At 42.7% G+C, this 27,135-nt stretch overlaps 1 protein-coding gene across 9 annotated transcripts in view; it reads right to left on the bottom strand.

Moving 5' to 3' along the window:
• Positions 1 to 1,169: 1,169 nt before the first annotated feature.
• The window catches only part of hycc1 (hyccin PI4KA lipid kinase complex subunit 1), a 158,687-nt gene continuing 132,721 nt past the window's right edge, over positions 1,170 to 27,135 (bottom strand). For 8 of the 9 annotated variants that reach the window (XM_072509227.1, XM_072509228.1, XM_072509226.1 and 5 more), the window contains 2 exons: positions 21,205 to 21,364; positions 1,170 to 3,516 (listed from right to left, as the gene is read on the bottom strand). In XM_072509227.1, the coding sequence (XP_072365328.1) occupies positions 2,981 to 3,516; positions 21,205 to 21,364 (696 nt within the window). In that variant the 3' untranslated portion in view covers positions 1,170 to 2,980. Of the gene's footprint in view, positions 3,517 to 7,876; positions 8,152 to 21,204; positions 21,365 to 27,135 lie in introns of all 9 variants that reach the window. The other variant, XM_072509231.1, reaches the window with a different exon arrangement.

Below are 27,135 nucleotides of genomic sequence, written 5' to 3' on the forward strand. Positions count from 1 at the left end.
CATCCTCCCTGCCTCAGCTTCCATCCACGGTGACCTCCAGATTTCTGGAGGCAGTGTATGCACTCTGACGATGGTTATGACAGGCACAGTAGACCACAATAAACTCAAGACACTGCTCCTGCATGTATTGGAAGGCTCTCAAGCGGTCAAGATCACAGAAACCGACAATATTCTTGGCGGCTCCATGGCTCTTATTAGCATTTGGTGTTCTCATATGGCTGAGTGAGGAAGATGGATCAGTCGTGTGCACCAGGGATAGAATTTCTCCTCAAGCAGCCATCTTCTGGTCCTCAGTGGAGGCCCACAGACAGCCAACTGGCTCAGAATAAATGAATGTGTCATGGCTTCTACTAAGATAGGAGGAATTCACCAGCTGGTGTTGCACACCACTGCATGTTAATGGCATGGTAGGCCTGTTCCTATACTTCTCTGTTGACATGGGGTTCCCACACTGCACAATTGGAAATTCCACTATCCTAGCAAAGCCACATGCTCACTCATTGTTTGCTCTCTCTGCTGAGGGACAAAACAATGCACTCAATTCTTCTGATACATCTGGCCACAGTTACATCCTGAATGCTCTGATGGATGCCGTTTTGGGAGAGGTTGGAAATGTTGTCTCCTCCGACTTGGAACGGTCTGGATGCATAAAAAGTCAATGAATGCTTTAAGGCCAATGGCAGTCGGCACAATACTTCACCTAACTGTGCTTAAACAGAAATGTCAAAAGTACCTCAACTACAAATGGTTGTAGCTGGTTCTTTTAAATAGTGCAAATGGGGTATTCCCATGTGCTGCTGAATACAGTGGGATTGATTTGCTCTGATGCCCAGTGCACAGATCAAATGTTAACCAAGTGCCAAATGAGGTGGGACAGCGGTCAGTCACCATGCCAGCGCTGCTCTTGGTGCATACACACCCATGCTAGCACCCTCTCTGGAATGGGATGCCACATGGGCTATACTAGAAACATGTCTATATGCTGTATCAGAGTCAGTGCTGCAGAGTCTAATCCCAAGACCCTCTTCTTTAGTTTTAGTGAAACTGACAGGTCAGCACAGCAAGATCCATTTCATCTTTCCCTAATGTACATTACTTGTCTCGAAGTAGGATGAGTATGCAACGTTAATATTTACTTGTCTCAAAGTAGGATGAGTATGCAATGTTAATATTTTTAAAGTAAGCTTTAATTTTCTGTAAGAGAAACAATTAACAGTTATTCAAGGTATCCCTACAACCCAAAAAGGTATTTAAAATGCTTCATACTAGTTTCTGAATTGTAGACAGCACAAGTAAAATAGTTACAAATACATTTCGGAATTCTGAAAGCCAGCATTACAAAAGTCAAGGCAAATATAGAAATCCTAGCAAGACAGCAAAAGCAGTTATGTCTCGTATCTATCCACTTTGAGAAACAACTAACCAGTTATTTTAATGCGTATTTATGTTTTACAGCGCCATGTCCAAAAATATTCAAATCATGTATGATATTTAACAGCATTATTTAACACTTGGATCAATTCACCTTTTAGTCTAGACTTATAGAATGCAAATAGTCATTATCATTGGCCTCTCCCGACTATCACAAACTCTAAGGAATAAATCTGAATAATAAAGTGCTATGTATTCTGGGAATATGAAATGTATTCTGGGAATATGAAATAACAAGTGTGGAACAGATAACCAATATTGCAAAGGTTAAACTCTTTGTCCACAAACATGAAATACGGATATCTGCCAATCCAAGTACGAGACCAACTATTACATTTTTCAAATCTGTTCGTTCTTCAATATAAACGAAATCATTTAAGTGCTTATGCCATTTCACGCTAAAAGGCATCATGTAGGTATCTACACGACGATTATAAAAAGGTACTCTTGGAAGTCACACAGACCAGGAAAGTCTCAGATTCGACCCTGTTCATTTACCACATTGTCTCGGTCTTAATCTGGGCACTAAAATTTGCCTGAAACTAGGCAAGGGAAAGTAAATAGCTGATTTTGTACTCTTACTGGTTCTCAGTGATCCAACCAAAAAAAGTGTTACAAAATATCTATATTTCACTTCTGTACAAAAATAAGTCCACATATTTAGCTGCCTAAAACAATAATGCTATCAAGACTTGCTTCATGAAAATATATAAACTTAAAAATCCACTTGAATAATAGCTTTACTTTTCTCAGGAATTGCAATTTGTTGCCTGACATTCAAAAACATGGAGAAATAAAAATCTTCAAGGAAGATAATAGCAATTTGCAGAAAAATTAAAATTATGCTTTTGTACTAAGTAATTTAACTCAATTTTATTTTTCAATGTGTATTTTAACTAGGCAGTAATAGTCAATAAATGGTTACATTAAAATGAGCATTTCTGCTCAAAGTGCTATAGTGGCAGCATGAACCGCAGTAATAGGACTAATTTTTGCAATCGCCCACCCAGGTCACTCTTGGTTCCACAAGTCAGCATTTTCCATTTCTGGTATATCAAGGATGACTATACATAATTCAGTTCAACTAGGTTCATATCAAAATTCGACATTTACATTGTTACCTTGAACTGTTTTTGCACAGTAACAAATTTCTCAAAATACAATTCATTAAAACGTGGTAGAAAGCTAATAAAATAACAAGCTCTCAGTCATATAAAAAGCAGGACAGATCAAAACAGAAACAAGTGTTACAAGTGTTTCTTCAAATGAAAAGGTTCTAGGTTATTCATTATTATAAAAGTTAACTGCTGAAAAGATGATATCTGGATAAAAATAAAGAACACAAATGCACATTCATCAAGGGTCCTGAAAAGTGATGCACCATCAGTTTTATTCAATTAATACTTTGTTTTTACAGGCACATTAAATATTTTAAAAACTGAAACTCCACAGTACTTAAACTCTGTAAAAATACAGTTTTGCATTTGACAAAATCATATATGGACTACAAAAAAAATAGAAACTTTTCTTCAATGTCCATGTTGCAAAGTTACATAGCTGGTGACAGATGACCATTAAAACCAGGTGAGCAGTGTTGTTTCTGGTGTTGAGTGACAGAAGCTTGAAGGTCTCTATCAGCCACAAGTGCAAGTCTGTCATCCTGAAGGCTGCAAGCTGAGAATCGGTTGGATTCTGTTATATTCCTACTTGTGGCACTGGCTGTACTGCTTCCAATAAAGACACCACTAACTTGTTCAAAGGATTTACTGAAGAGGGTTGTAGCCGTGTTAGCCAGACTGTGACTTCCTGGCTTAGGCAGGGACTGACTACTCGTCAGAGTCAGTCTTTTCATGGCCACGAGCTCCAGATTCTCACTCACGGCTCTTCGTGACTGCTTACGGGCAAGATATTCCCGGCAGGTCTCGTCTGCCATTTCTCGTTCTTTGCCAGGCTTGTTGCCAAATGATTTCAATTGACTTTTCCCCGTAGATGCCTTGTTGCTTGTGTTAGCAGTCTTAGAACAAAATCCTTCATCCATTTCAGAGATGTCCATAAGATCCTCCTGGGCTTTCAAATCAGTTAATTCTAGAAAAAGATGACAAAGATGAAAAGGTCCAACCTTCATAGGTCAGGACTGATCCAATCTGGCCACTTCTTATTCTTTGCAATAAGTTTACATCTTTAACTGGTTTAACTCATTAAACGTTTCCTCATTCTAAAAGCAAAGATAGTTTTAAAAAGGGAAATGTGCATCTGTACATTTTATTCCTATAACGCAGTGAATATGTAAAAGATAACGGAATTGTTGGAGTTACCAAAAGGGAATTGATTTCTTGATTTCTCGAGGAATTAAGGGCTATGGAGAGCGGGTAAATGGAGTTGAAATCAGCCATGATTGAATGGTGGAGTGGACTTGATGGGCCGAATGGCCTTACTTCCGCTCCTATGTCTTATGGTCTTATGGAATAGTCAATGTGTGGAGGGAAATATTTATACTGTCATGCTCATTGACATTTCTCCAATTTCAACCTCACCTGCTTGGAGGGAAGAGGACAGATTCTGGTTAGACATCGGTTTTACATCTCAACTGTGAAATAGGATGGGATGCAAAGTGAGTGTTAAGCCTAAACCTTCGCTGCCAAGTGAAGCCCGATGCTCTGTATGTCAGCTTTCATAATTAGTTGATGTGATTCAGACTACAGTTTCTCAAGTTTTCTAATTAGCTTTACTACTCTCCCAAGAGAGATTTGAGCAGGCAAGCCATTCACTCCCAGGTCTCCAAAACTCTGAAATCAGTAGTTCTGGGAGATTTATTTTGCCTTCTCTGCCCCCCCCCCCCCCCCACACGGAAGTCACAAGGTCTCCGGCCTCTTGCACCTTGCCACAGTGACACAATAGATACAATGTGAACTCCTGCTATTCCTCAATGGCATAATAAATTAAAATTTCAAAGCACCACATTAACGTTGGAATGAAAAGATTGCCATCAGCGACCATCAGCCAACACTGGATGCATGCCAAAATGTTATCCTCTTCAAACAGCACCACATGAACTTCAACAACAAAAGAAAGTTGCATGGAAGTTTTTAACATTGTAAAGCATTTAGCATCACATGAAACAGCTGTGGCATCTTGTTTTCTATTAGCTCTGGTTAGGCTAGCATATAATACAGTAGGCCAGCTGTACTGGCGACTTTGTGAAGTTGAAAAGCAGCTTCAGTTGCAAATGGACAGTTTGCAGTATAGCTCAATATAGATAGTTACAAACTAGGCTGCATTCAGAGTTGGGACCAAACATTAGATGGTAGTTTCACACACTTTGTTAGAAACTAGATATGAAAAGCAAAGCATACAAGAATTCTGAGGCAGTCCACTAATCACATGGGGCTAAGCTTTGGATGGTAATTGGGTCAGCACTTTAATACATTTTCTTGGTATGAACTTACTACCTTTAGCTTGGGAAAAGTTTACATAATTATACAAATCCATTGTGAACTACTGAAATGTGCGGGATGATGGGCTAGTTCTTCACATTGCTGGCCCAGAGGATTTTCAGCTCTTCACCAACATCAAGAGAGCCTTTGAGGCGCAAGGGAGTTCATTTTTCCCCTCACCTGAGGCCAGATAGTTAGGTAACAGCAATTGGAGAGGATTTCTTTCCAGTGGTGTCATTGGGGCAGTGGTGGTGTCCTTTGATGCCTGTGGCCGCTCCTTGAGCTACAGAGTCCCAGGAGATGATGGTCCTCAGCCCTGGAAGCCACTGTCATGAGCTGGTGGCCTGGGATGATGGCCAATTTAGTTGGCTATAATAAAAACAATATGTTGAAAAACTCAAGTTGGGAAGCATCGGTGGAGAGGGACCAGAGTTAATGCTACGGAGTCCAATATGACCCCTCTTCGGGTTTCGTAAGAGCCTTACTGGACTTGAAATAGTAACTGTATTTTTCTCTCCACAGATGCTGCCAGACAAGCTGAGTTTTGCCAGTACTTTCAGATCTCCAGTATTTTGCTTCTCTTTTAATTGCCACCAGCCTGAGTTGGGCAGCTAACTATTCCAGCTGATGGGACTGCATCAAGGATTCCTCTCAATGCAGCTCATCGGCTCTTTAACCGCTGCTCAGACCACGCCAGGAAAATCTTGCCAAACAGGATACAAGCAAAGAATAAAACAGTTACACAAATGTCAGTTTAAGCAATAACTAATCTCAACTTTCAGCAGTGTGAGCAAGTGCTAAAAAGATTATCACTATTGCTGGGTGGAAATAAATAAGACTGTAGGCCAGTGTATTGAATGCAGAAAGGTTAAAAACATAATTGAATGTTCAGTAGTAGCACGTGGTGAACAAAATGCATTTATACTTCAAATGATAAAGTGCTCAATTTTACCTTGCCTTCCTAAATTAACAATGCCATTCTACAGCATACAATTACTTACAATTAGAGGCTGGTTTAGCACAGTGGGCTAAATAGCTGGCTTGCAATGCAGAACAATGCCAGCAGTGGGTTCAATTCCAGTACCGGCCTCCCCGAACAGGCGCCAGAATGTGGCGACTAGGGGCTTTTATTATTACTTAATGTCCATGATGAAAGACTCACCTTAAATCTCAAGCTGAAACTTAAATTTACATTTTTGGAGAACATGAGCATCACTGCTTTAGTGCTCCTTTTTCTCTTATGGAGTGTGATATAGCTTAATAATGAATAACATTTCTGAATATTGCCCACGGTAACGTAATTGATTTTAACTAACAAAATAACATTAGCAATAACCATCAGATCAGCTTGGCTTAATTGTAGCACTCATCTTCATGTCCGAGGTTTGTAGGTTAAGTGCATAATTCTGAGCAAATGCTGCAGCATCATTGGAGTGCCATCCTTGTACTCCATCTTTTTCCTCAGAGATTTCTGTCTCTTGATATCTTTGCCATCTTTCTTAGGATCTGAAGCTGGTTCTTGAATACCCTGATAATGCTGAGCATCATCCTGAGATGTCAGACTATCTGCTATTCTAGCATTTCAGCTGGAGGTTAAGAATCTTATGGCATTGTTGAAGAACAAGGAATTCTAGCTTTATCCAAGCAGAACTAATACTACGAGGGACAGGTCAACAAGTCCGTTATCTCACTATTGTATCCAACATGGTAGCCAAATTTGATTATGAAAATAGTCACTAGTTCAATTAATTGTAAGTAAGGCACAAAGAATTTCTAAGTTTCTAGAAGTAGAATTTTTTTTTTTCTTTTTTGAGTTGTGCATCTGGCATGTGCACATTTTAAATGTGAAATGAGCTTGTGTGGTTTTGTCCGCTCCCAACTGTCACTGGGTCAAAATCCTGAATTCCCTCCCAAGCAGCATTGTGGATGTACCTACAGCTCTGGACTGCAGCAGTCCAAGAAAACCTTCGCAAGGACAATGAGGGATGGGCAATAAAAATGTTGGACTAGTCAGCAACGCCCACGTGCCATGAAATAATGTTCTTCTTTAATTCACACGAAGGAGCATTGTTACACTAGAATGGATAGAATCTGTCAGTCTATATCAAAAGGCACATCTGATGGCTACTCAATTCCAAAGACTACCATAATTATTATAATTCTTACTTCATTCACTGATTAGTCATGCTTGCCCCAATAAAAGGTTTTCTATTACTGATGCTCGATTAGAGGCTTAACTGAAATGTCAATTTAACCATAGACATTTGATTTCTACTTCTACAAATACAATAAATTGTAACCATTTAATTTTTCTCAGCACATAGTTGATAATGAAAGGAGAAACTTTAGAAATGAAGTTGAGCTCCTAGATTCCTCTGGTGGCATATCACTATAGGTGGAGAAATAGCAATATGTGCGAGTCATAGTATTGAGAGAGTTCCGTGAACTCTTCAATCAACAATCTATCCCATGAAGTTCAAATTTCTGTTGACATAATCATAAATCTATTTTAAAACCGGTGTTTGATAAAAGATAAAATTTAATTGTCTAGATATTTACAGTGTAAATTTAGATAGAAAGAGTTGCATTAGTTGTTATACATTTCCCATCCAGAAGGCTGCAGTACATTGTTCAGATGGTTAGTTGTTGATTTCCAGGTTTAGATGCATGTGGTTATTATTTTTAGCTTGCTAGCACAGATTTTTGTTTTGTGAGCAATTCTATTCAAGAATCAGCAATAGATTAATGAGGTTCACTCAGCCACTCAACATCCTTTAAATAATTATTTTGAGTAATAATTAATGCATTGACTTTAAGTTTCGAATGGATAGGTTATTAGTGCAGTTTTGAGAAACATGCAATCTTTATATAGGTTAGAATTGTGGATCATGCACAATTGGCATATTACCAAGGTGGATATTTTACATTTGCATGTAGCATCAATTCAAGATTTCCTTTGTGGAGTTCCAGAATATAGCAATACGAGTTCTTAACCCTCAACTCCCAGATACCTTTGGGTGCTAGCATAGAGCACTCAGCTACTACTAGATTCTGCTGGAGGCATGTACTCCATCCTCCATCTTTTTCCTCAGAGATTTCTGTCTCTTGATTTCTTTGCCATCTTTCTTAGGATCTGAAGCTGGTTCTTGAATACCCTGATAATGCTGAGCATCATTCTCTGTTTGCATTTTGCTTCTCTCCCCATTATCATGTTTATCTTCTTGCTTAGAGTCTGATAAAGGAAGCTTGTGAGATTCGACTGAGTCAGTATGGTTGATAGGTATATCTAGGATTGAAAATGACAAGACGTATAATGGCTGAAACACAAAAAAAACACAGAAAATGTCGGGAAAAAAAAGACATGGCAAACAAGTTTGGTTTTAAATGGATGGAGGGGGAAATTGTACCCTTATTTAAAATTAATACTCTCGATACATGGTAAATTGACATCACTTTTCCCTCCTATCCTAGTTCAGACTGTAGTATTTCTGATATTAAGAATTTTCAAAAGTCATTTGATTACTGTATCTTTTGGGAATAGTTTTAATATTTACTGTTCCTTAACATCAGATAAATGTTAAATGATCAACTAAGATGTTACAGCCTGGCTAAAGTGGACAAGAACAGCCAAGACTCTCGTCCTCACTGGAGATAAAGAGGGGAAAATGTCAAAAGTCATATTCCAATTTTTACATATTTTGCAAATGTGCATTTTTGTGATTTCTCAAAATGACTGCGTTAACTGCTCTTAGCCTAATTAGCACAGTGAGTACATGTCAAACATGCTTAATTGGCTGTAAAGCACTTTGGGACATCCTGAGGTCACAAAAGGTACTTTATAAAAATGCAATTCTTAATTCAAAAATACAGCAATGAAACTTATCTGGACCAGTGAACCCAGTTACATAATGAATTTGTATTATAGATACCCATGAATAAAGATCTACAATAATTTGCATCACTTGGTTCACTAGTTTAATGATGAAAAGCTTACACTTGGAATTGAGAAATTGACCTACAGATTTAATCAATCGCTATAGAACTTCCCACCATTTTCTGCAGATTTCCACACATTCCCCTTTGCCAGGGCCACATGGACTGTAGTGGTTTCAAGGTGACATCGCACCACCACATTCTCCAGGGCAATTTGGGATAAGTAATAAATACTGATTTAGCCAGTGATGCCCAGATACAATAAATGGATACAAATGTTAAAATTTAGCAGCAAAAATGATGTGCACTATTTAATCCACTGTCTTCAGATAATACACATGCACAATTGTGCATTATAAAATGATAAGTGTTATACAGCAGCAGCTATTTTTACAATGCAGAGAATGCCTTTGATCAAGTCACGTCTTGAACTCTCAGCTTTCTGTCCCAAGCTCAGCAATTGTCATATGTTAAAACCTCCTGGAAGGAATTCTCAGAACTATAGACTAATGTCTATCCAGCTTCAGTACACAAAGGAACATGGTATGCTTGTAATCTTCAATTATTTTTCAGCGCAAAAGGGCCGGTAATTCCATCTTGAGGTACAAGGCAGGGTATACAATTGCACACATTTTAGGAGCAAAAGCTCCTTTTATCCAATCTACTTTAATCTACTTTATTTTATAAACAGAGTGGCAACTAAATAAGTGCAAAATAACTTGGTTAAGTCAGTGTTTGCAATAAAGAGAACGCCCAATTTAAGACCGAGTAAAAACAGATTTCTTTCATCAGAGTACAAATACGAACCTTTAGATAAGCACTTTTTACTGAGCCAAATATAATTTGAAGTACGCAAATTGAAAATTTAGTTTTGCATCATCATTTTGTTAGAACTTTACTAAATTAGTAACTTAAACCAGATAAACCAATTAATAAACAAAATAATAGAATCAACTTGACTATTCACAAATAAGGTTAACACAGCCATTGCAGGGGAGGTGGTATAATGTAACTGCTGCATGTAAATAGTGTGTCTAGTGTTGTTTATCTGGGCAACCATATCCGGCAAGTGTCTGCAGCCCAAGGAACTTCAGCTTAGGGTTGTCAGGGAGTTCGAGCTACAGACATTGCAAGGCATCAAAGATGAGGAAAGTTATCTGGACACTTTGTTCCAGGAATCAGTTAGTCACATCCCCTTAAGTGAAGTAGAACTTCAGACTCAGTCAATGGTCAGCATTAGGAGGGTGCAACTGTTATGAGGGATTCAGGACAGAACACGGGACAAAATTCGGCCCTTGACTTAGACCAGCATATACAAAGTGTTTTCTACCGAGCAGATGAGAACAAAGACTGAAGGGTGAATGGACAAACTGACCATAGCACCCTGTGCAGGAGGTATTCAAATGGGGAAACTGAAAAAGAATGTGGTAGTGATAGGAGACACTAAGATAGGGGAATAGATGCAGTTCTTTTCAGCAATGACCAGGAGCTCCAAAAGGTTCTGTTGCCTGTACAATGCAAACACTAAAAACAAAGCCTCATGCATGGAAACAAACTTTGGAGTGGAGGGGAGGATCCAGTAGTTATGGTCCACAATAGGAATTAACAAGTCTAAATTAAAACACAGAACCTCAAAAATGGTCATCGCTGGATTGTTCACTCAACCCTATGCCACTGTAGCGAAATATACGGACGACTGATGGGGAGAGCCGACACAAGGGAGAAGTGGAAGGAGGACTTTGGGTTCGAAATAGGGGGGGATTCTGCAGCGAAGCACTGCACAGGGTCAACTCCATCTCCACATGTGCAAGGCTTAGCCTAATACAACTACAAGTGGTACATAGAGGCCCCTTGACCAGAACCCGAATGAGCAGGTTCTTTCCAGAGGTGGAGGACAAATGCGAACGGTGCCAAGGAGGCCCGGCCAAACACGCCCACATGTTCTGGTCTTGCCCCAGACTTGATGGGTACTGGACAGCCTTCTTCGAGGCAATTTCTACAGTGGTGGGGATGAGGGTGGAGCCATGCCAAAGAGTGGCGGTCTTCGGAATATCAGAGCAGCCAGATCTCTTCATGGGGAAGTAGGGCCGACACCCTTACCTTTGCTTCCCTGGTTGCCCACCAGAGAATCTTGCTTGGCTGGCAGTCGGCTGCAGACCGGCTGTCCGACATGTCAGAATTTCTCCAAATGGAGAAAATCAAATTCGCCACCCGTGGGTCGGAAGAGGGCTTCCACAGAACATGGGAGCCATTCACTCGGCTGTTCCAAGACCTGTTTGTGGCCAACAATTAGGTAGCCGAAGACAAAGGGAGAGTAGTCACGACGCAGAAGGGAAGGGGGGAAAACAGGCAGCGGTCACAGGGGAGTGCAGGTGCAAAGGGGGGAGAAAAGAGGAGAGGGATACACAGGGGACCACAATGGCCACAGCAGACGCTGCGAGGAAAGGACGAAGGAATGGAAAGAAGAGACTTTGAAAAATCCACGTAAATAGTTAAAACCGATCTTGATGTAAATAACTTTAACTTCAAGGGTACTAGCAGCTCCCTTGCAAAATTCTCATCGTTCTGTTCGTATTTATGTTTGTTATGTATACCAAAACCCAATAAAAACATTTATGTTAAAAAAGAAAATCCTGTGCCAAACGGCAGAGGATAAATATATTAGAAAATTAAATGTAAGGTGAAAGTTGTGGTCTGGAAGGCAGGGATTTCCCTTAATGGACCAATGGCACCAGTACTGGAGGAAGGGAGAGGGAGCTGTTCCATTGCGCTTGGGCAGGACCAAATCAAATAGCCAGGGCAGCAGACAGAACACTAAACAAATAAGTTGGAGGGTGTTAATTTGGAAGAATTCAGGAAAGGGCACATTGAAAAGCAAAGTATCCAAGTTCTGGATCAGAGCATGTTTAGGGCAAACTAAGCCAAAGTCCAGGAAAGGATAGAGAGCGCAACAAATAGTACAAAATAGTATTAGTTTTTAAAATTATTTCATTGGATGTCGGTGTCACTAGCATGGTCAGCATGTGTTACCCATCCCTAATAGTGAACTGAATAGCTTGCAGTGTCCTCTCTGAGAGTAATTAAGAGTCAACCATATTACTGTGGCCCGGATTCACATTTAGGTCAGATAAATAAGGGTGGTAGATTTCCTTTCCCAAGGGACATTAGGGAGCCAGATTGTTTTTTTACAACAATAATAGTTGTCGACTAAGGCAAGGTAGAACAGTTTCATGGAATGCATACAGCACAAGAGGTAGTGATTTGGCCTATTTTGTATGTTTGCTCTTCATTTTGCAACTCAGCTGGTCTTCATACACCATCCTTTCCCCAGACACTGTAAATTCCCCCTCTCTTCCGCTGCTTATCCCAAAGCCCTTTTGAAAGCTCGGATTTGTACCTGCTTCTTAAGTTAGCTGACAGCAGTCATCAGAATTTCAGGTAGTGGATTCCAAATCCTAGCCACTTGCTCTGTACAATAAATATGTCACCATTGATTCTTCTACCCTGCTACCTTAAATTGGTGTCCTCTGATTATCAACCTTTCAGTCAATTGGAAAAGTTTCCCTCTACTATTAATATATAGACACCTCAGAGGATTTGAAATACTTAGATCAAATCTGCTCCCAACCTCCTCTGCTCAAACAACACCCAGCTTCTGCAATCAACCCACATTACTGTGGTACCATGAATGAGGAATTTTTCTCATGAACTTTTTCTGAACACTCTCCAAAGCCATCCTGAAGTGCAATACCCAGAGTTGGACACAATATTCAAGTTTGAGGCTGAACCACAGATTTATAAACCTATTGAGGAGAAAATGCTGGAAAATCTCAGCAGCTCTGGTCTTTTCCAGCATTTTCTCTTTGGTTTCAGATTCCAGCATCCGCAGTAATTTGCTTTTATGAAGCATCGACTTCTTTGCTTTTGTACTCTTGTGCCAATTTTTTTTTTTGTTGTAATTTAGAGTACCCAATTATGTTTTCCAATTAAGGGGCAATTTTAACGTGGCCAACCCACCCATCCTGCACATCTTTTGGGTTGTGGGGATGAAACCCACGCAGACACGGGGAGAACGTGCAAACTCCACACGGACAGTGACTCAGTGCTTCGAACCCGGGCCCTCAGTGCCGTAGCCAGCATTGCTAACTCCTGTGCCACCATGCTGCCCGCTCTGCCATTTATGAAATCCAGGATCCCGAATGCCTTTTTAACCTTTAATCCAGTCTGGCGAATTGTATAATGAAAGAGGTGGCTAGAGCTTTAAAATGAAAAGGGAGGAGAGTGGAAGGGTTCAGGTGAAGGGAGTTTTAGGAATGGAAAGAAAATTTGAGATCATAGAATTTACAGTGCAGAAGGAGGCCATTCAGCCCATCGAGTCTGCACTGGCTCTTGGAAAGAGCACCCCACCCAAGGTCAACACCGCCACCCCATCCCCATAACCCAGTAACCCCACCCAACTCTAAGGACAATTTTTTTTTGGACACTAAGGGCAATTTGTCATGGCCAATCCACCTAACCCGCACATCTTTGGACTGTGGGAGGAAACCGGAGCACCCGGAGGAAACCCACGCGCACACGGGGAGGATGTGCAGACTCCGCACAGACAGTGACCCAAGCCAGAATCGAACCTGGGACCCTGGAGCTGTGAAGCAATTGTGCTATCCACAAGGCTACCGTGCTGCCCCTAACAGTAGGGTTGTGATTCTCCAGCCGTTCACAACAGCGGGATCTTTTGGTCCCGCTAACAACGACCCCCCGCGGTGGGTTTCCCGACTGTGGGGGGTGAATTCAACGGAAATCCCACTGACAGCGGTAGAACCACACCCAACGGCAGGCTGCCAAACACGGCTATAAACGCGCCATGGGGGGCATGGAAAATCCCCCCCCCCCCCCAGCATGGTAACAAGGTGACTAACTATTCCATTTGCATAGCATATGGGAAAGATAGACAGAAACAACCCAGATAGTAAAGGATGATACAAGGACAGTATGGGCAGTACGGTAGCACATTGGTTAGCACTGTTGTTTCACAGCGCCAGGGACCCGGGTTCGATTCCCGGCTTGGGTCACTGTCTGTGCGGAGGTCTGCACGTTCTCCCAGTGTCTGTGTGGATTTCCTCCAGGTGCTCAGTATATCCGAACCGGCGACGGACTGTGATGACTAAGGGATTTTCACAGTAACTTCATTGCAGTGTTCACGTAAGCCTAATTGTGACACCAGTAAAGATTATTGTTAGTGAGAAATAAACTTGGCTCAGAAAATCAGGAAGTGGAATCAGAAATAAAACAGGGAAATACAGACCAATTAGCTGACAGCAGTCATCAGCAAAACATAGGGAACCATTACTAAAGAATTCTTAACAATGCACTTTGTATGATCATACTTAGATTTTACTGAATCCATGTGGTTTTACCAAAGGAATATCATTGTGTGCCACAAGAATCAGTGCTGGAGCCTCGAGCTATTTACAATCTGTATCAATGGCTTGGACAAGTGACAAAGAATAATACAGGAAGAACACAAGAAAGAGGAGTAGGCAATTGGCCCGTCCAGCCTGCCCTGTCATTTGAGAAGATCATGACTGATCTGATTCTGGCCTAATCTCCATTCGCCCATAATCGTCAATTCACTTGTCAATTAAAAATCTAACTCAATCAAAAATCTCACTCAGCCTCGAATATAGTCAGTGACCTAGTCTTCACTGCTCTTTGGGGAAGAGAATTCCACAGACTAATGACCCTCAGGAGAAAAAACACAAGAATTGGGAGTGTATTCAAGTTTATTAACAATACAAAGTTACGTGAGAATGTAAGCCAAGAGATGCAATCAGGTTAAGTGAATGAACAAGGGACAGATCAAAGAACAAAGAAATGTACAGCACAGGGGCAGGCCCTTTGGCCCTCCAAGCCTCTGCCGACCATGCTGCCCGTCTAAACTAAAATCTTCTACACTTCCGGGGTCTGTATCCCTCTATTCCCATCCTATTCATGTATTGTCAAGATGCCACTTAAACGTCACTATCGTCCCTGCTTCCACCACCTCCTCCGGCAGCGAGTTCAAGATACCCACTACCCTCTGTGTAAAAAACTTGCCTTGTACATCTACTCTGAACCTTGCCCCTCTCACCTTAAACCTCGTACATCTCCTCTAAACCTTACCCCTCGCAACTTAACCTATGCGCCTTAGTAATTGACCCCTCTACCCTGGGAAAAAGTCTCTGACTATCCACCCTGTCTGTGCCCCTCATAATTTTGTAGACCTCTATCAGGTCGCCCCTCAACCTCCGTCATTCCAGTGAGAAAAAAAATGAGTTTATTCAACCTCTCCTCATAGCTGATGCCCTCCATACCAGGCAACATCCTGGTAAATCTCTTCTGCACCCTCTCTAAAGCCTCCGCATCCTTCTGGTAGTGTGGTAAATCTCTTCTCCACCCGTGTTGCCCCTTTCAGTGACCTGTGAACCTGTACACCTAGATCTCTCTGACTGTCAATACTCTGGAGGGTTCTACCAAATTCTATGGATGACAAATAATGTGGGGAAATGAAAGTAAAAATAGAGTGTGGGATTTACGGGCTGTTCATGCCAGCGGGAAATTCCGATCCCACGCATGCACAGGTTTCACAGCGATGAGGGGTGCAGTCAATTGGAAATCCTGTTGTCAACAGCGGGACCGGTAGATCCTGCTTGCGGACAGCATCCGCCGCCAGCTCGTACAAGGACCACACAGGTAGTAACTTGCAGTACAGCAAGCAATTAGGAAAGCAAATGCAATCAAGCAGAGCCAACATGGTTTTGTGAAAGGGAGCTCATGTTTGACTAATTTATTGGAAATCTTTAAGGAAAGGGAACCTGTGGAAGTGCTGCAGTGAGATTTCCGGAACAGTTGACAAGGTGCCTCATCAAAGGTCATTATGCAAAATAAGAGCTCATGTTGTAGGGGGTAAGCATGGATAGAGGATTGGTTAGCTAACAGGAAACATCTGGCATAAATGCATCACTTTCGTGTTGGCAAAACGTGACAAATAGAGTGCCAGAGATCGGTGCTGGGGCTTCAACTGTTTAAAATTTATATCAATGACTTGGATGAAGGGACCAAATGTATGGTTGCGAAATTTGCTGATGGCAAAGATAAATAAGAAAGTCGGTTATGAAGATGACAGAAGGAGTATGCAAAGGGACATAGATTGGTTAAGTTTTTAAATGGGGAAAAATTTGGACGATGGAGTACAATGTGGGAAAATGTGGACTTGCCTACTTTAGCAGGAAGGACAGAAAAGCTGCATATTATTTAAATGGGGAGATTGCAGAACTTGGTGGCAGAGGGAGATCTGGGTGTCCTGATGCACGAATCAGGAAAAGGTCTTACGCAGGGACAGCAAGTGATTAGGGAGGCAGGTGGAATGCTATCGCAAGGGGAATGGAATAAGTACAAATGTTTTGCTACAGTTGTACAGGGCATTGGTGAGAAAACATCTCTGAGTACGGTGAACAGTTTTGGCCTCCTTATTTAAGATATAAATGCATTAGAAGCAGTTCAGAGGTGGTTCGCTTGACTGATACTAGTGGGGGTTGGGGGGGAAGAAAGGGAAAGTTTGGACAGGCTGGGACTGCACCCATTAGCATTTAGAAGATTGGATCTTATTAACAAAAATGCCCGATGGGACTTGACACGGTGGATGCTTTGTGGGGGAGACTAGAAATAAGGGATCTCCCATTCAAGTCTGAGATAATATTTTTAATGAGGATTGTGAATGTTTGGAACTTTCTTCCCCCGAGAGTAGTGGAGGCAGAGTAAATTAATATTTTTAAAGCAGAAGTAGCTAGATTCTTGACTAAATAAGGAAGTCAAAGCTTTTGGAGGTAGGTAGAACGTGGAGTTAAGAACCAAATCAGATCAGCCGTGATCTCAATGAATGGTGGGCAGGCCTGAGGGGCTGAGTGGCCTACTTTTTCTCCTAAATAGTATGTTTGCAGTACGGTGCAGTTTTGGTCATCATATATTTCCACTGGATGCAATACAACAAAGGTTCACTACATTGATTCCTGGAATCAGAGCGCTGCCCCGTGATGGGAGGTTGAGTAAATTGAGCATATACTTTCTTTTTCTTTATAAATTTAGGGCCAATTCTTTTTAATTTTTAATTCTTTTTTAATTAAGGGGCAATTTAGCGTGTCCAATCCACCTACCCTGCACATCTTTTTGGGTTGTGGGAGTGAGACCCATGCAGACATGGGAGAATGTGCAAACTCCACATGGACCAGGAATCGAACCCGGGTCCTCAGCGCTGTGAAGCAGCATTTATAACCACTGCACCACCATGCTGCCCTGAGCCTATACTTTCTGAAGTTTTAGCAGAAGATCATATTGAAACATGCAAAATTTCGAAAAGGCTCAACAGGGTCACCAAGATGTTGCTTCCCCTGGTTGCAATAACCTCAAAATATTGAGCAGTTCAGGATAAGGGGTTGCCCATTTAGGACTGAGGTGAGGAGAAATTTTATCACACAAGTGATTGTGAATCTTTAGAAATGTCCACCCCAGAGATTGTGGATGTTCCATCATTAAGTATATTCAAGGCCAAGATAGATAGATTACTGATCTCTCGGGGAATCAATGGATATAGGGAGTGGGCAGAAAAACAGAGTGAGGTAGAAGATCGGCCATCTGTCTGAATGATGGAGCTCAAAGGGCCAAATAACCTACTCTATTTTTTATGTCCTTGCATTTAGCATTTGCTCATTTGTTTCTTTATCTGAAGCCTTGTGGCTTCCATTAATTCTTATTTTATGTGCACAATGAACAAGATTTCAAAACCAGTGACGCCAGAGTGAAAATAATCCTTCGGTTCCAAGAAAATATCTTCTCCAACCAGAGACATTCAAACGTTAGTCACCTCTTTCTTAATATGCTCGTTCTCCACGGTCTACCCAAACATCTCAAAGATTGCCACTGCTTTCCCCTCTCAGCTTCTGCATCAAGCAATTTCTCACCGTGGGTGATTTTAAACATGATCTGAACTCACCTTTGCACTCTATCCACTGAATATATTCACCTATGGGCCAAGTGCTGTCAAATGGGATTAGGTAGGCAGGTCATTTGATTTGATTTATTGTCACATGTATTAGTATACAGTGAAAAGTATTGTTTCTTGCATGTTGTACAAACAATGCATACCGTACATTGGGAAGGAAGGAGGTATCTTTCAGGCGTCAGTGCAGACCTTTTGGGCCAAAGGGCCTCTTCTGCTTTGTATTATTCTGTGATTCTATTGTTGATCCCTCCTACCGACATTCACAGCCACAATCAATATCATCTCACCTGGCTTCGCTATTCCCCCATATTCAATCACAGATAAAGCCATTTCTGTTCTTTGCCATTCAAATCTTCCTTCCCTTTGAAAATCTATTTGCCCCCAATTCACATACAAATTTCCAACTGTCTAGCCTTTGGCCCTTCATCCACCACAACATTCTGCATGTAAAATCTGCGCAAGCAAACCCTCACCACTACCTTTTATGCCCTTGTCTCCAGTAAAACACTTACTTTCGCAATCTGATTTTTCCATTTAGTGCAGCCTAAATTTCACTTCCTAGAGATGATGAATGCAAATTGATGGCGCACAACCATTTTAATTGCCAGTTCTGGCTTAAACATATCAAGCAACATCTTTGCTAAAACTGCTTAAACCAAGCTGCTTCTGAAATGTAAAGATAATCCTCAGCTTCTTTTGTCAACTACCAAGATTCTTCTTAAACCCTTCTCCATGCATTCTCCAACAACACTTTGTTACGGAGGTGGAGATAAATTCATTCAGTTGCCTATCTTTATCAGTCTCCTCCCTAGTCCACCAGGTCAAACTAGCTCCAGTAATTTGATCTTCCCTAGTCCTGAACCCACTTATTTCTCTAGCTTCTCTTCCATCACACCACATATATTCATGAGACTCATCTTGTCCTCGATACTCACCCCCTGCTCATGATTCTACTCCTTCTTCCTTCCAAATCTGTCATCACCACCTGCCACTTTAAAAAAAAACAGGCTGGACCTCTCTGCCTCACCTGATCTTCAACTTTACTTCATCTCGAAAAGTGCTTGAACATTTGTTTCCTTGTAAATACCTGCTCAACTTTTCCGCATTTGAATCTCTCTAATCAGTTGTCACAAATTGAAATCTTAATCAAAGTTACAAATTACACCCTTCCTGACTGTGACCATGGTGCATTATCCTTCCTTATCCTGTTCGACTTGCATGCAGCTTTTTCACATGGTTGGTTGACCATCCTCCTCGGACCCTTGTCTGGTGCTCGTCTTCTCTCTTCACTTGTAGCTAGAGAATCTCCTACATTAACTTCTCTTTTCAGTGCTCCCAGCTTGTGAATACCTCTTCCCACCTTTTGCCAGCCTGAGTAATTATCTTTAACTCCTATTTGGCTTTCTGTTTTGGAACCCGCTTATATCCATTCTGCCATTGGTCTCAACTCCTCATGAATTCAACTATTTATGAAAGGCTTTTTGAAATCCAAATATATTCTGCTGCATTGCCTTTATTACATAGAATCCCTAACTGTTCAGAAGGAGGCCGCTCGGTCCATTGAGTCTGCACCAACCCTCTGAAAGAGCACCCCACTCAGAAACACACCTCCACCCTTATTCAATGTACGAGTCAGTCAGTGGCTCACATAAATCTTCTCATGTCTCCACTTGAACAAAAAGCAATTAGTTGCAGAGCTGGGAATCCCAATGTAACTGTATTTTTTATTACATCGTATTGAAACAGTTGGTGACCACATCGCCAGGGTACAAAAGTCCAGTTGTGTTGCTGAAGCATGTGCATGAGAGACTGACAGATTTCCCTTGCTGCCCAATTTTGCAACACAATTCTTTCTACTGTACTTTCAGGTACATTTAACCTGGTTTATTGAGAGGAGACACAATGCTGCTTCACCTTGCGTCATAATATACACCAGTATATCATGGTGCAGACACACACTGATGGACACACAGTAGGACCAATCAACATACACAACACCGCAGCCAATCACCAGTGAGAGCACACGAACTATAAAGACAGGGGACATCAGAGTTCCCGCTCATTCGAGTAGCAGCTAGCTAGGAGCACAGAGCTCACAGCCTGCAACACAGACATTCACCATGTGCTGAGTGCATCAACTGGTTAGGACAAGGCAAAGGTCTTTAGTTAAAGCTGGTATCGTATTTACCCACAGTTCAAGTATGTTTAAATAGTTAACCTTTTAATAAAATAGTGTTGCACTACTTCAAGTGTTGGTGACCTGTATGTGATCCAGAACACCCAACACATCATCTTGTATTTGAAAGTAATATATTTTCGCCACTGACAACAGAAAAAGCATTAGATATGTGGAATAAGAAAAGAGAAACAGGATCAAGACCATCGTAGTCCTCCTAACAAATTAAACTGGCCTCTAATTCCTAAGCATTTCAGGCGTATATTCAGCATGACATCAAATACAAAATACTTCACAATTAAGAACCAAATTTTGGTACTGTAAGTAACACTTGGCTGGGGAAGGTCCAGATTGCCAAACTTTGCTTTTGTTTGAATCTCTCACTGTTCACAGTTACTCCTCTATACATCATGCAGAATGGAAGCAGCTTATCTGCTGGTAATCATTTCCCACTTCCCCCAAGTAACTGCTCGTGAGTGGAGATATCACCTCCAGAACTTGGAAGATATTTTATTACCATAAATATAATTTCTTGTTTCATAGAGATCAATATCTTGCAGTCTACCTGAAAAATTAAACTGAACAAGCAACAATTAGGTTCATCTAAGTTTTGATTTTGCTGCTGCAAAATTATAGATTCTTGTATTAGATAATAAGATGAATTAAATGGCTAACTTGTTGAAAACAAAAAGACGAAACATTTTCAAGCACCATGTACAGAGCTTGTGTTTCATGAGTGACACTGCAAGGCTGTATTTATTGGTCTTAGGAAATTAAGTCCAGTGTGGGGTTGGAGCTCCAGGTCCTGCTTCCAGAGGGAACCAGTTGATTATTGAACTTGGAGTAAACTTTTAGATTCATTTTCTGGCACAAGTCCACAAAGGACCAAATTTGTTGAATTCAATTTTACTAATGCCATGCTGGGGATATAAACCCAACTATACCTATTTTACCATTAACAGCCTAAAAAGAACACACATTTTGATCTTCTCAAACAGTAATACATAATTTTAGATTTAAGTTTTTGTATCAATATTTTCTTCCCCAACTAAAATTTAAAATATCCTTTTCTGCAACAAGAGGCAAATTGGTTAATGGCAAGGTATTAAATCTTTTATTTTTAAATGAAGCTTTATTTCAGAGATTCAAACGTATAGAACCTTATCCACTCTGCTCACATCAATCTGTTTGCTTACCGTTCCTCTTCCATCGATGCCCTCGAATTGATAAACTGGTGACTGCATTCCTTGATATTCTGGATGACGTTGGAGTTATGTCTACCTGAATAGATCGTGGAGTATCTTTAGATGACTTCAGTGGACCAAAGGGTAACATATTTTTGATTGCATTGCCAACCTGCGTAAAAAGGGTCATAATCAAGATTTGAAATGCAAGATGTCAAATTAGTGTTATGCCATTAAAAAATTATAGTTGGATAAAATATACAGAAACAAAATATTTTGTTAGTTTTCGTGGCTTACAACAAAAATAAGTGAGCTTGTTGAGACTGTTGCCAAGTCATTTATTTCAATGTGGTGGCAGAGTTAAGACAATTTAGAAAGAGATGAAGGTTTGGACTTGAGCATTGGGGGCATGAAGAAACAAATGCGCAAGAGTGAACACTGGATGAAACACTGTTTTAACCCCCCACAAATCTTGCACCCAGTCTGCATTCACCAGCAAGTCTCACATACAGATAATTGTTACTTGCATGAGGTACCAAAAGGTAACCCAATAATCGTACAAAAAATGTACAAGTGTCCATTTGTACAAGTGTACAAATGGAAAAGTGAAAATTGAAAAGTTTAAAAACAAATGGAAAAAATATTGGCAGCTGTTCATTTTGAACATATCTATTCAATATTTTTAAACTAGAGAATATCCTATTGCTTGGCTCATGGTGAACTGAAGGATGTACTGTGTAATGATAGGAGCACTATAGCATGCATGTGCAGTGTAATATTAAATATTAGCCCGATTTTCACATTCATGGAACATTTGGATTGCGACTGCCCAACATGCAGACTCATGTGTACAGGAGAAGGGGCTGGTTGAATTTTCAGATACCGGACTTCCGGTTGTGACCATGGAGTGAGTGGTCACATCCAGGGCTGTCCCTGCTTAAAGTCACAGACAAGGGCTCTTTTCTCGCAGATCCGGGTGGAATTTTGATTAAAAGGCGTAGGTGAATGTTAGAGGAGTAGTTTACCCCTGGAATGGTATGTCTTCTGATCGCCAGACCGGCAGTAAGCAGAGAGATTTGGCTGGAAAGTTGAAACAGTCTTGTGCTTCACAGACAGTCTCTTCCAGCATGCAGGCAGGGGAGGGGCAAACTGCAAGGCCCAGATACAGGAATTGCTGACTTTTATCAAGGAGGAATTCCAGAAGCAGAGGAAAGAAATGTGTGAGGATCATGCAAAGGCCATTGCAGGAGCCATGGCACCCCTGAAGAGTACTTTGAAGCGGATGGAGAGGTGTTTGGAGGTGCCGGGGTCGCAGATTCGGGAGATCGAAGAAGTGATCTTGGACCACAGCGATCGTGCGGTGGCTCTGGAGGCGGAGTTGGGGCTCCTAGGTGACCTTTGTAAAACGCTGAGGGCAAAGGTTGAGGAGCAGGAGAATACCTCGAGAAGACAGAACCTGCGAATAGTGGGTCTGCCTGAAGGTGTGGAAGGTGTGAGTGCCACAAGGTACGTCTCGAAGATGCTGGCAGGACTGATGGCAGAAGGGGTGCTCGATAAGGCACCTGAAGTGGACCGAGCGCATAGGTCTCTGAGGCAAAAGCCTAGAGCTGGGGAGCCGACGGGGGCGGTGATCGTGAGACTCCATAAATTTGTGGAGAAAGAGAAAATTCTACGGTGGGCCAGGGAGAAGCGTAGCTGCGACTGGGAGGGAAATAACGTCCGGATTTATCAGGACATCGGAGCCGAGTTGGCAAAACGGCGGGCAGGTTTCAACAAGGCCAAGGCGGTGCTGTACCGGCGGCAGATCAGGTTCGGGGTGCTCTACCCGGCAAAATTATGGGTGACGTTCGGAGGTCGGGAGTATTATTTCGAGACCCCAGAAGCGGCCGAAGACTTAATTAAGGAGCATAAACTGGGGGGAGAACGGAGCGGACAATGCTTGGGAACCGGGGTGCTGGCACTATGTAATGGTCGGGAACATGTTTGAAGTGGGTGCAGAGATTGGAGGATTTTCGCCTTTTTTGTGGGGGGTGGTTTCTGTTCAATGTTGAGATTGTAAGGAGTTGTAGGGGTGAAAAGTTTATGTGGGGATGGATGTTCCCATCCCCCCTCCTGTTTTATCGGACTGTTTGTGTTTAACATCTGTTTGTTTGCTTTTGGAGAAGGCTACCTGGAGTTCAGGAGAAGTCCTTGCTTGGGTGGGGGAGGGCAAGGCCAGCAGGAGGCCTTCTTCTTGGAGCTGAGGAGTGGGAGGTTATTATGATGTGCCTTTGGGAAGGGGCAGCCACACTAGCAGGTTATGCTGGTGAACGGAAGTGAGGTGGTGGAGGAGCAGGCCAAGAGGGGTGGCCGGGGGGAGGGAGGAAAAGGGGAAGTGGGGGACGGGGGGGGGGGGGGGGGGGGGGGAAACGGGGGGGTAGAAGGGGAAGGGGAAAAGAAGGGGAAGGGGAAAAGCGCGGGGAGGCATTCTGCGACGTGGCAGGGGGTGAGAGATGACATGGTCAAGGGCGAAGAAAGGGGCCATCTGGGATGGGCTAGGTACAGAGTGGAATTAAAGGGGCAGGAGTTAAGTGGGGAAGATGACGGACGGTAGAGGGGATTGGAGGCGCAAGCCTCCGGTAAGGTTGGTAACATGGAACATCCGGGGACTGAATGGGCCGGTTAAAAGGTCGCGGGTGTTCGCGCACCTCTGGAGCTTGAAAGCGGGGGTGGTCTTTTTGCAGGAGACATACCTCTGTGTGAAGGACCAGGTTAGGTTAAGGAAGGGGTGGGTTGGGCAGGTTTTTCACTCTGGGTTTGATTTGAAATCAAGGGGTGTGGCGATTTTAATGAGCAAATAAATGGGATTAGTGAGTGCGAAGGAGGTGAGGGATCCAGGTCCCTCAAGCGTGGCATGAATTTTCTCTAGGAAGAACCATTTCAAGCATTGCACACAAGCAGAATCCATTTTACCACACTTCCCTGTGCCAAAGCTGGGTGGACCACCTATTCGGCAGGAGGAAGTCAGATACTCCAGCTCCCAGTCAAAAGGAGCTCACTGCCTGTTGCAGTACTTTTCAATAAGGAATACTGATTAAGTAATATTTATATAATTATTCATAAGAAATAAGCCCCTCAAAAGGGGAACTAAAATGGAGAATTAGGTTACATAGTGCATAATATTGAAAGCACATAGTATTGAAAACAGTGTGCATAAAAGGTTGGACTTCTAGGGCAGGTGTAGACGAGTACTGTAGGAGACAGGAATTTTAGATTTTCTGGTTTGGCAATGCACGTTAGAAAGTTTTGCCTTCTATTGTGCCTTTTAACTCCTAATTTGATTATGTGGCATATCAAAAATATTGCTGAAATCAAAGTAGATTGTTTTTCAACAAGATGGATTGTTCCAAATAATTCCTGTATATTTATTATACAAGACTATACTTTTTTTTTTTAAATAAATTTTTTAAATTCTCCTTTTTTACATTTTCTCCCACATTTACATCCATCAATAATAAACAATAATCAGCAAGATATGTCAGTCCCCATAATAACAACGATCCCATCTACCCACCAACCCCCATACCTCAACCCACATGTTTACATAAACAAATGGCAAAAAGGAATCAGGGATTACCCGTAGTCACCCTTAATCTTACACAGCTCTTCCCCCCCCCCCCCCCCCACTGCAGGTCTCCAGCTCCTCCTGTCCACTGCCTCTTGTAAAACTCCTCCTCCCAACCTCGATTCCTTCCCCCCAACTTTCCACCCCGGCTAGACCACTCGGACCCTGTTCTGCCAGGCTCCGATGGCCGCAGCCCCCCCCCCCCCCCCCACCTCACTCCCGTTCACTGGCCGGCTTAAACCGGCCAGCGTGGAGGCCCCCACCCGGGTCCCTTTCCCACTTGCTCGGCCCTAGGAAAGCCCAAAGATCTCCTTTTAGCACACAAACCCCGCATATCCACCTACACCCCAAAGAACTCTCATTTCGAGTGAAAGTCCCGTCCCTTCCCTTGTCCAAATATATACCACATTGGCTCCTTTAATCTCTACACCCGCGCGCAGTGATACAAAAAAGAAGAAAATACAGTCATGAGGTTACATCGGCACACGGCCATTCCTCAATTTGTCAGTTCTGCCACAGTCCTTCTGCTTTCGCAAACTCCTCCGCTGCTTCTGCCGTTCCAAAATAAAAGTCCCTGAGCTTGTAAGTCACCCTCAGCTTCGCTGGATATACAATGCCGCACCTTGCTAATGTACAGTGCCCTCTTCACCCGGTTGAAGGCAGCCCGCCTCCTTGCCAGCTCCACCGTAAAGTCCTGGTATACACGTATACCAGCTCCAGCCCACTGCACCACCCACTTCTGCTTTGCCCAGCTCAGGACCTTCTCCTTCACCCTGTACCTACGGAAGCACAGAGTCACTGCCCTTGGCGGCTCACTCGCCCTTGGTATAGGCCTCCACGACCGATGAGCCCGATCCAGTTCATATCGGGAGGGATCCTCCCCCCTCCCCCAATACTTTTGCCAGCATCGCGGCAAAGTACTCAGTCGGCTTCGGTCCTTCAACTCCTTCTGGCAGCTCCTCAAATTCTGTCGCCTGGATCTGTTTTCCAGGTCTTCCATTTTTCCTCGCAGATCCTTGTTAGTATCCATCACCTTCCGCATCTCTTTCCCCATCGAGGCAAGTTGATCACCGTGCTGCAATAACGTCTCCTCCACTTCCTTCAGCGCCTCCCCTTGCTCTCGCACCTCCGCCACTGCGCTCGCCACCTTCGTCCTCACCAGGGAAACCGCCTCCTCCATCAGCACACTCAAAATCTCCCTCATCTCCTTCCTCACCGTCTCCATGCATTTCGCAATCTGCACCAACTGCTTTTCAAATTCCGCAGCCATCACCTTAGTTATTTCTTCAGCCGTAAGCAGGGCGGCCTTCCCTGGTGCTCCAGCCTCCATTTTTCCTGGTGACCCCACGGTGACCTTTCCACTCCCCGACGGACCTCCAGCTGTTTTTTTCCCGGCCGTTTTCTTGCTCACCCTCGACATTTTTCTTTGTTCCTTCTTTCCTCCTGTGTCTTCACTGTGCCTCCTCCGTGCCTTCTCCCTTCTTCTGCCGCCTCCGCGGACCCTGGGACCGGGCTTAAAGCCCCGAAAATGCCATTGCCGAACGGGAGCCCTCCATTGTGCGGCCGCCTCCCGCCCGCCGTCACCGGAAGTCATACAAGACTATACTTTAACAATACAGTACTTTCTCAACACCTCATTGGAGTACAAATCCAGATTACAGGATGAAAGGGAATGTAAAAGCATAGCTTATTTTTGTCCTGTAGAATGCCATGTTTTAGCCTGTCTTAACCAGATCTTCCTGGCATCATCGGGTCCTGCTGGCCTTTGTCAAAATTGCTCAGCATTTAAGGATAATCCTGAAATGCCAAGAGTGCCTCTAGCATTTCTTCACTACAAATAGTTTTCTTAATCCCTTCTCCCTGTGCCTCCTCATCTCACACCTCTAAACAAGATGTGGAAATGCTGGCGTTGGACTGGGGTGGGCACAGTAAGAAGTGACTCACCTGATGAAGGAGCGGTGCTCCGAAAGCTAGTGATTCCAAACAAACCTGTTGGACTTTAACCTGGTGTTCTAAGACTTCTTACTGGCCTCTAAAGGAAATTGCTGGACTTGTGTCACAAAAAGTGAAATCATATGCTCAATCGCCACACCCCTCTCTTCTACTAATACAAATGGTACTAGTAGAAGAGTACCATTTTGTTCCTAAGCTTCCCCTCTGGAGTGAAACTATAGAAAGATGCTAGGGAAATATCCCCTCATGCCCTCCAACAGATGTACCTTCTGCACCCACAATCCTATTCCCAAACTGCTGACAATCCGACTTTCCTTACACTGGCCAAGTCAGCAGGTGCTGATCGCCTCAAACTGACCCAGGCCCTCCCATTCAAATCTGCCACC

Source organism: Scyliorhinus torazame, chromosome 6, assembly GCF_047496885.1.
Source record: "Scyliorhinus torazame isolate Kashiwa2021f chromosome 6, sScyTor2.1, whole genome shotgun sequence".
NCBI classification, from domain to species: Eukaryota; Metazoa; Chordata; class Chondrichthyes; order Carcharhiniformes; family Scyliorhinidae; genus Scyliorhinus; species Scyliorhinus torazame.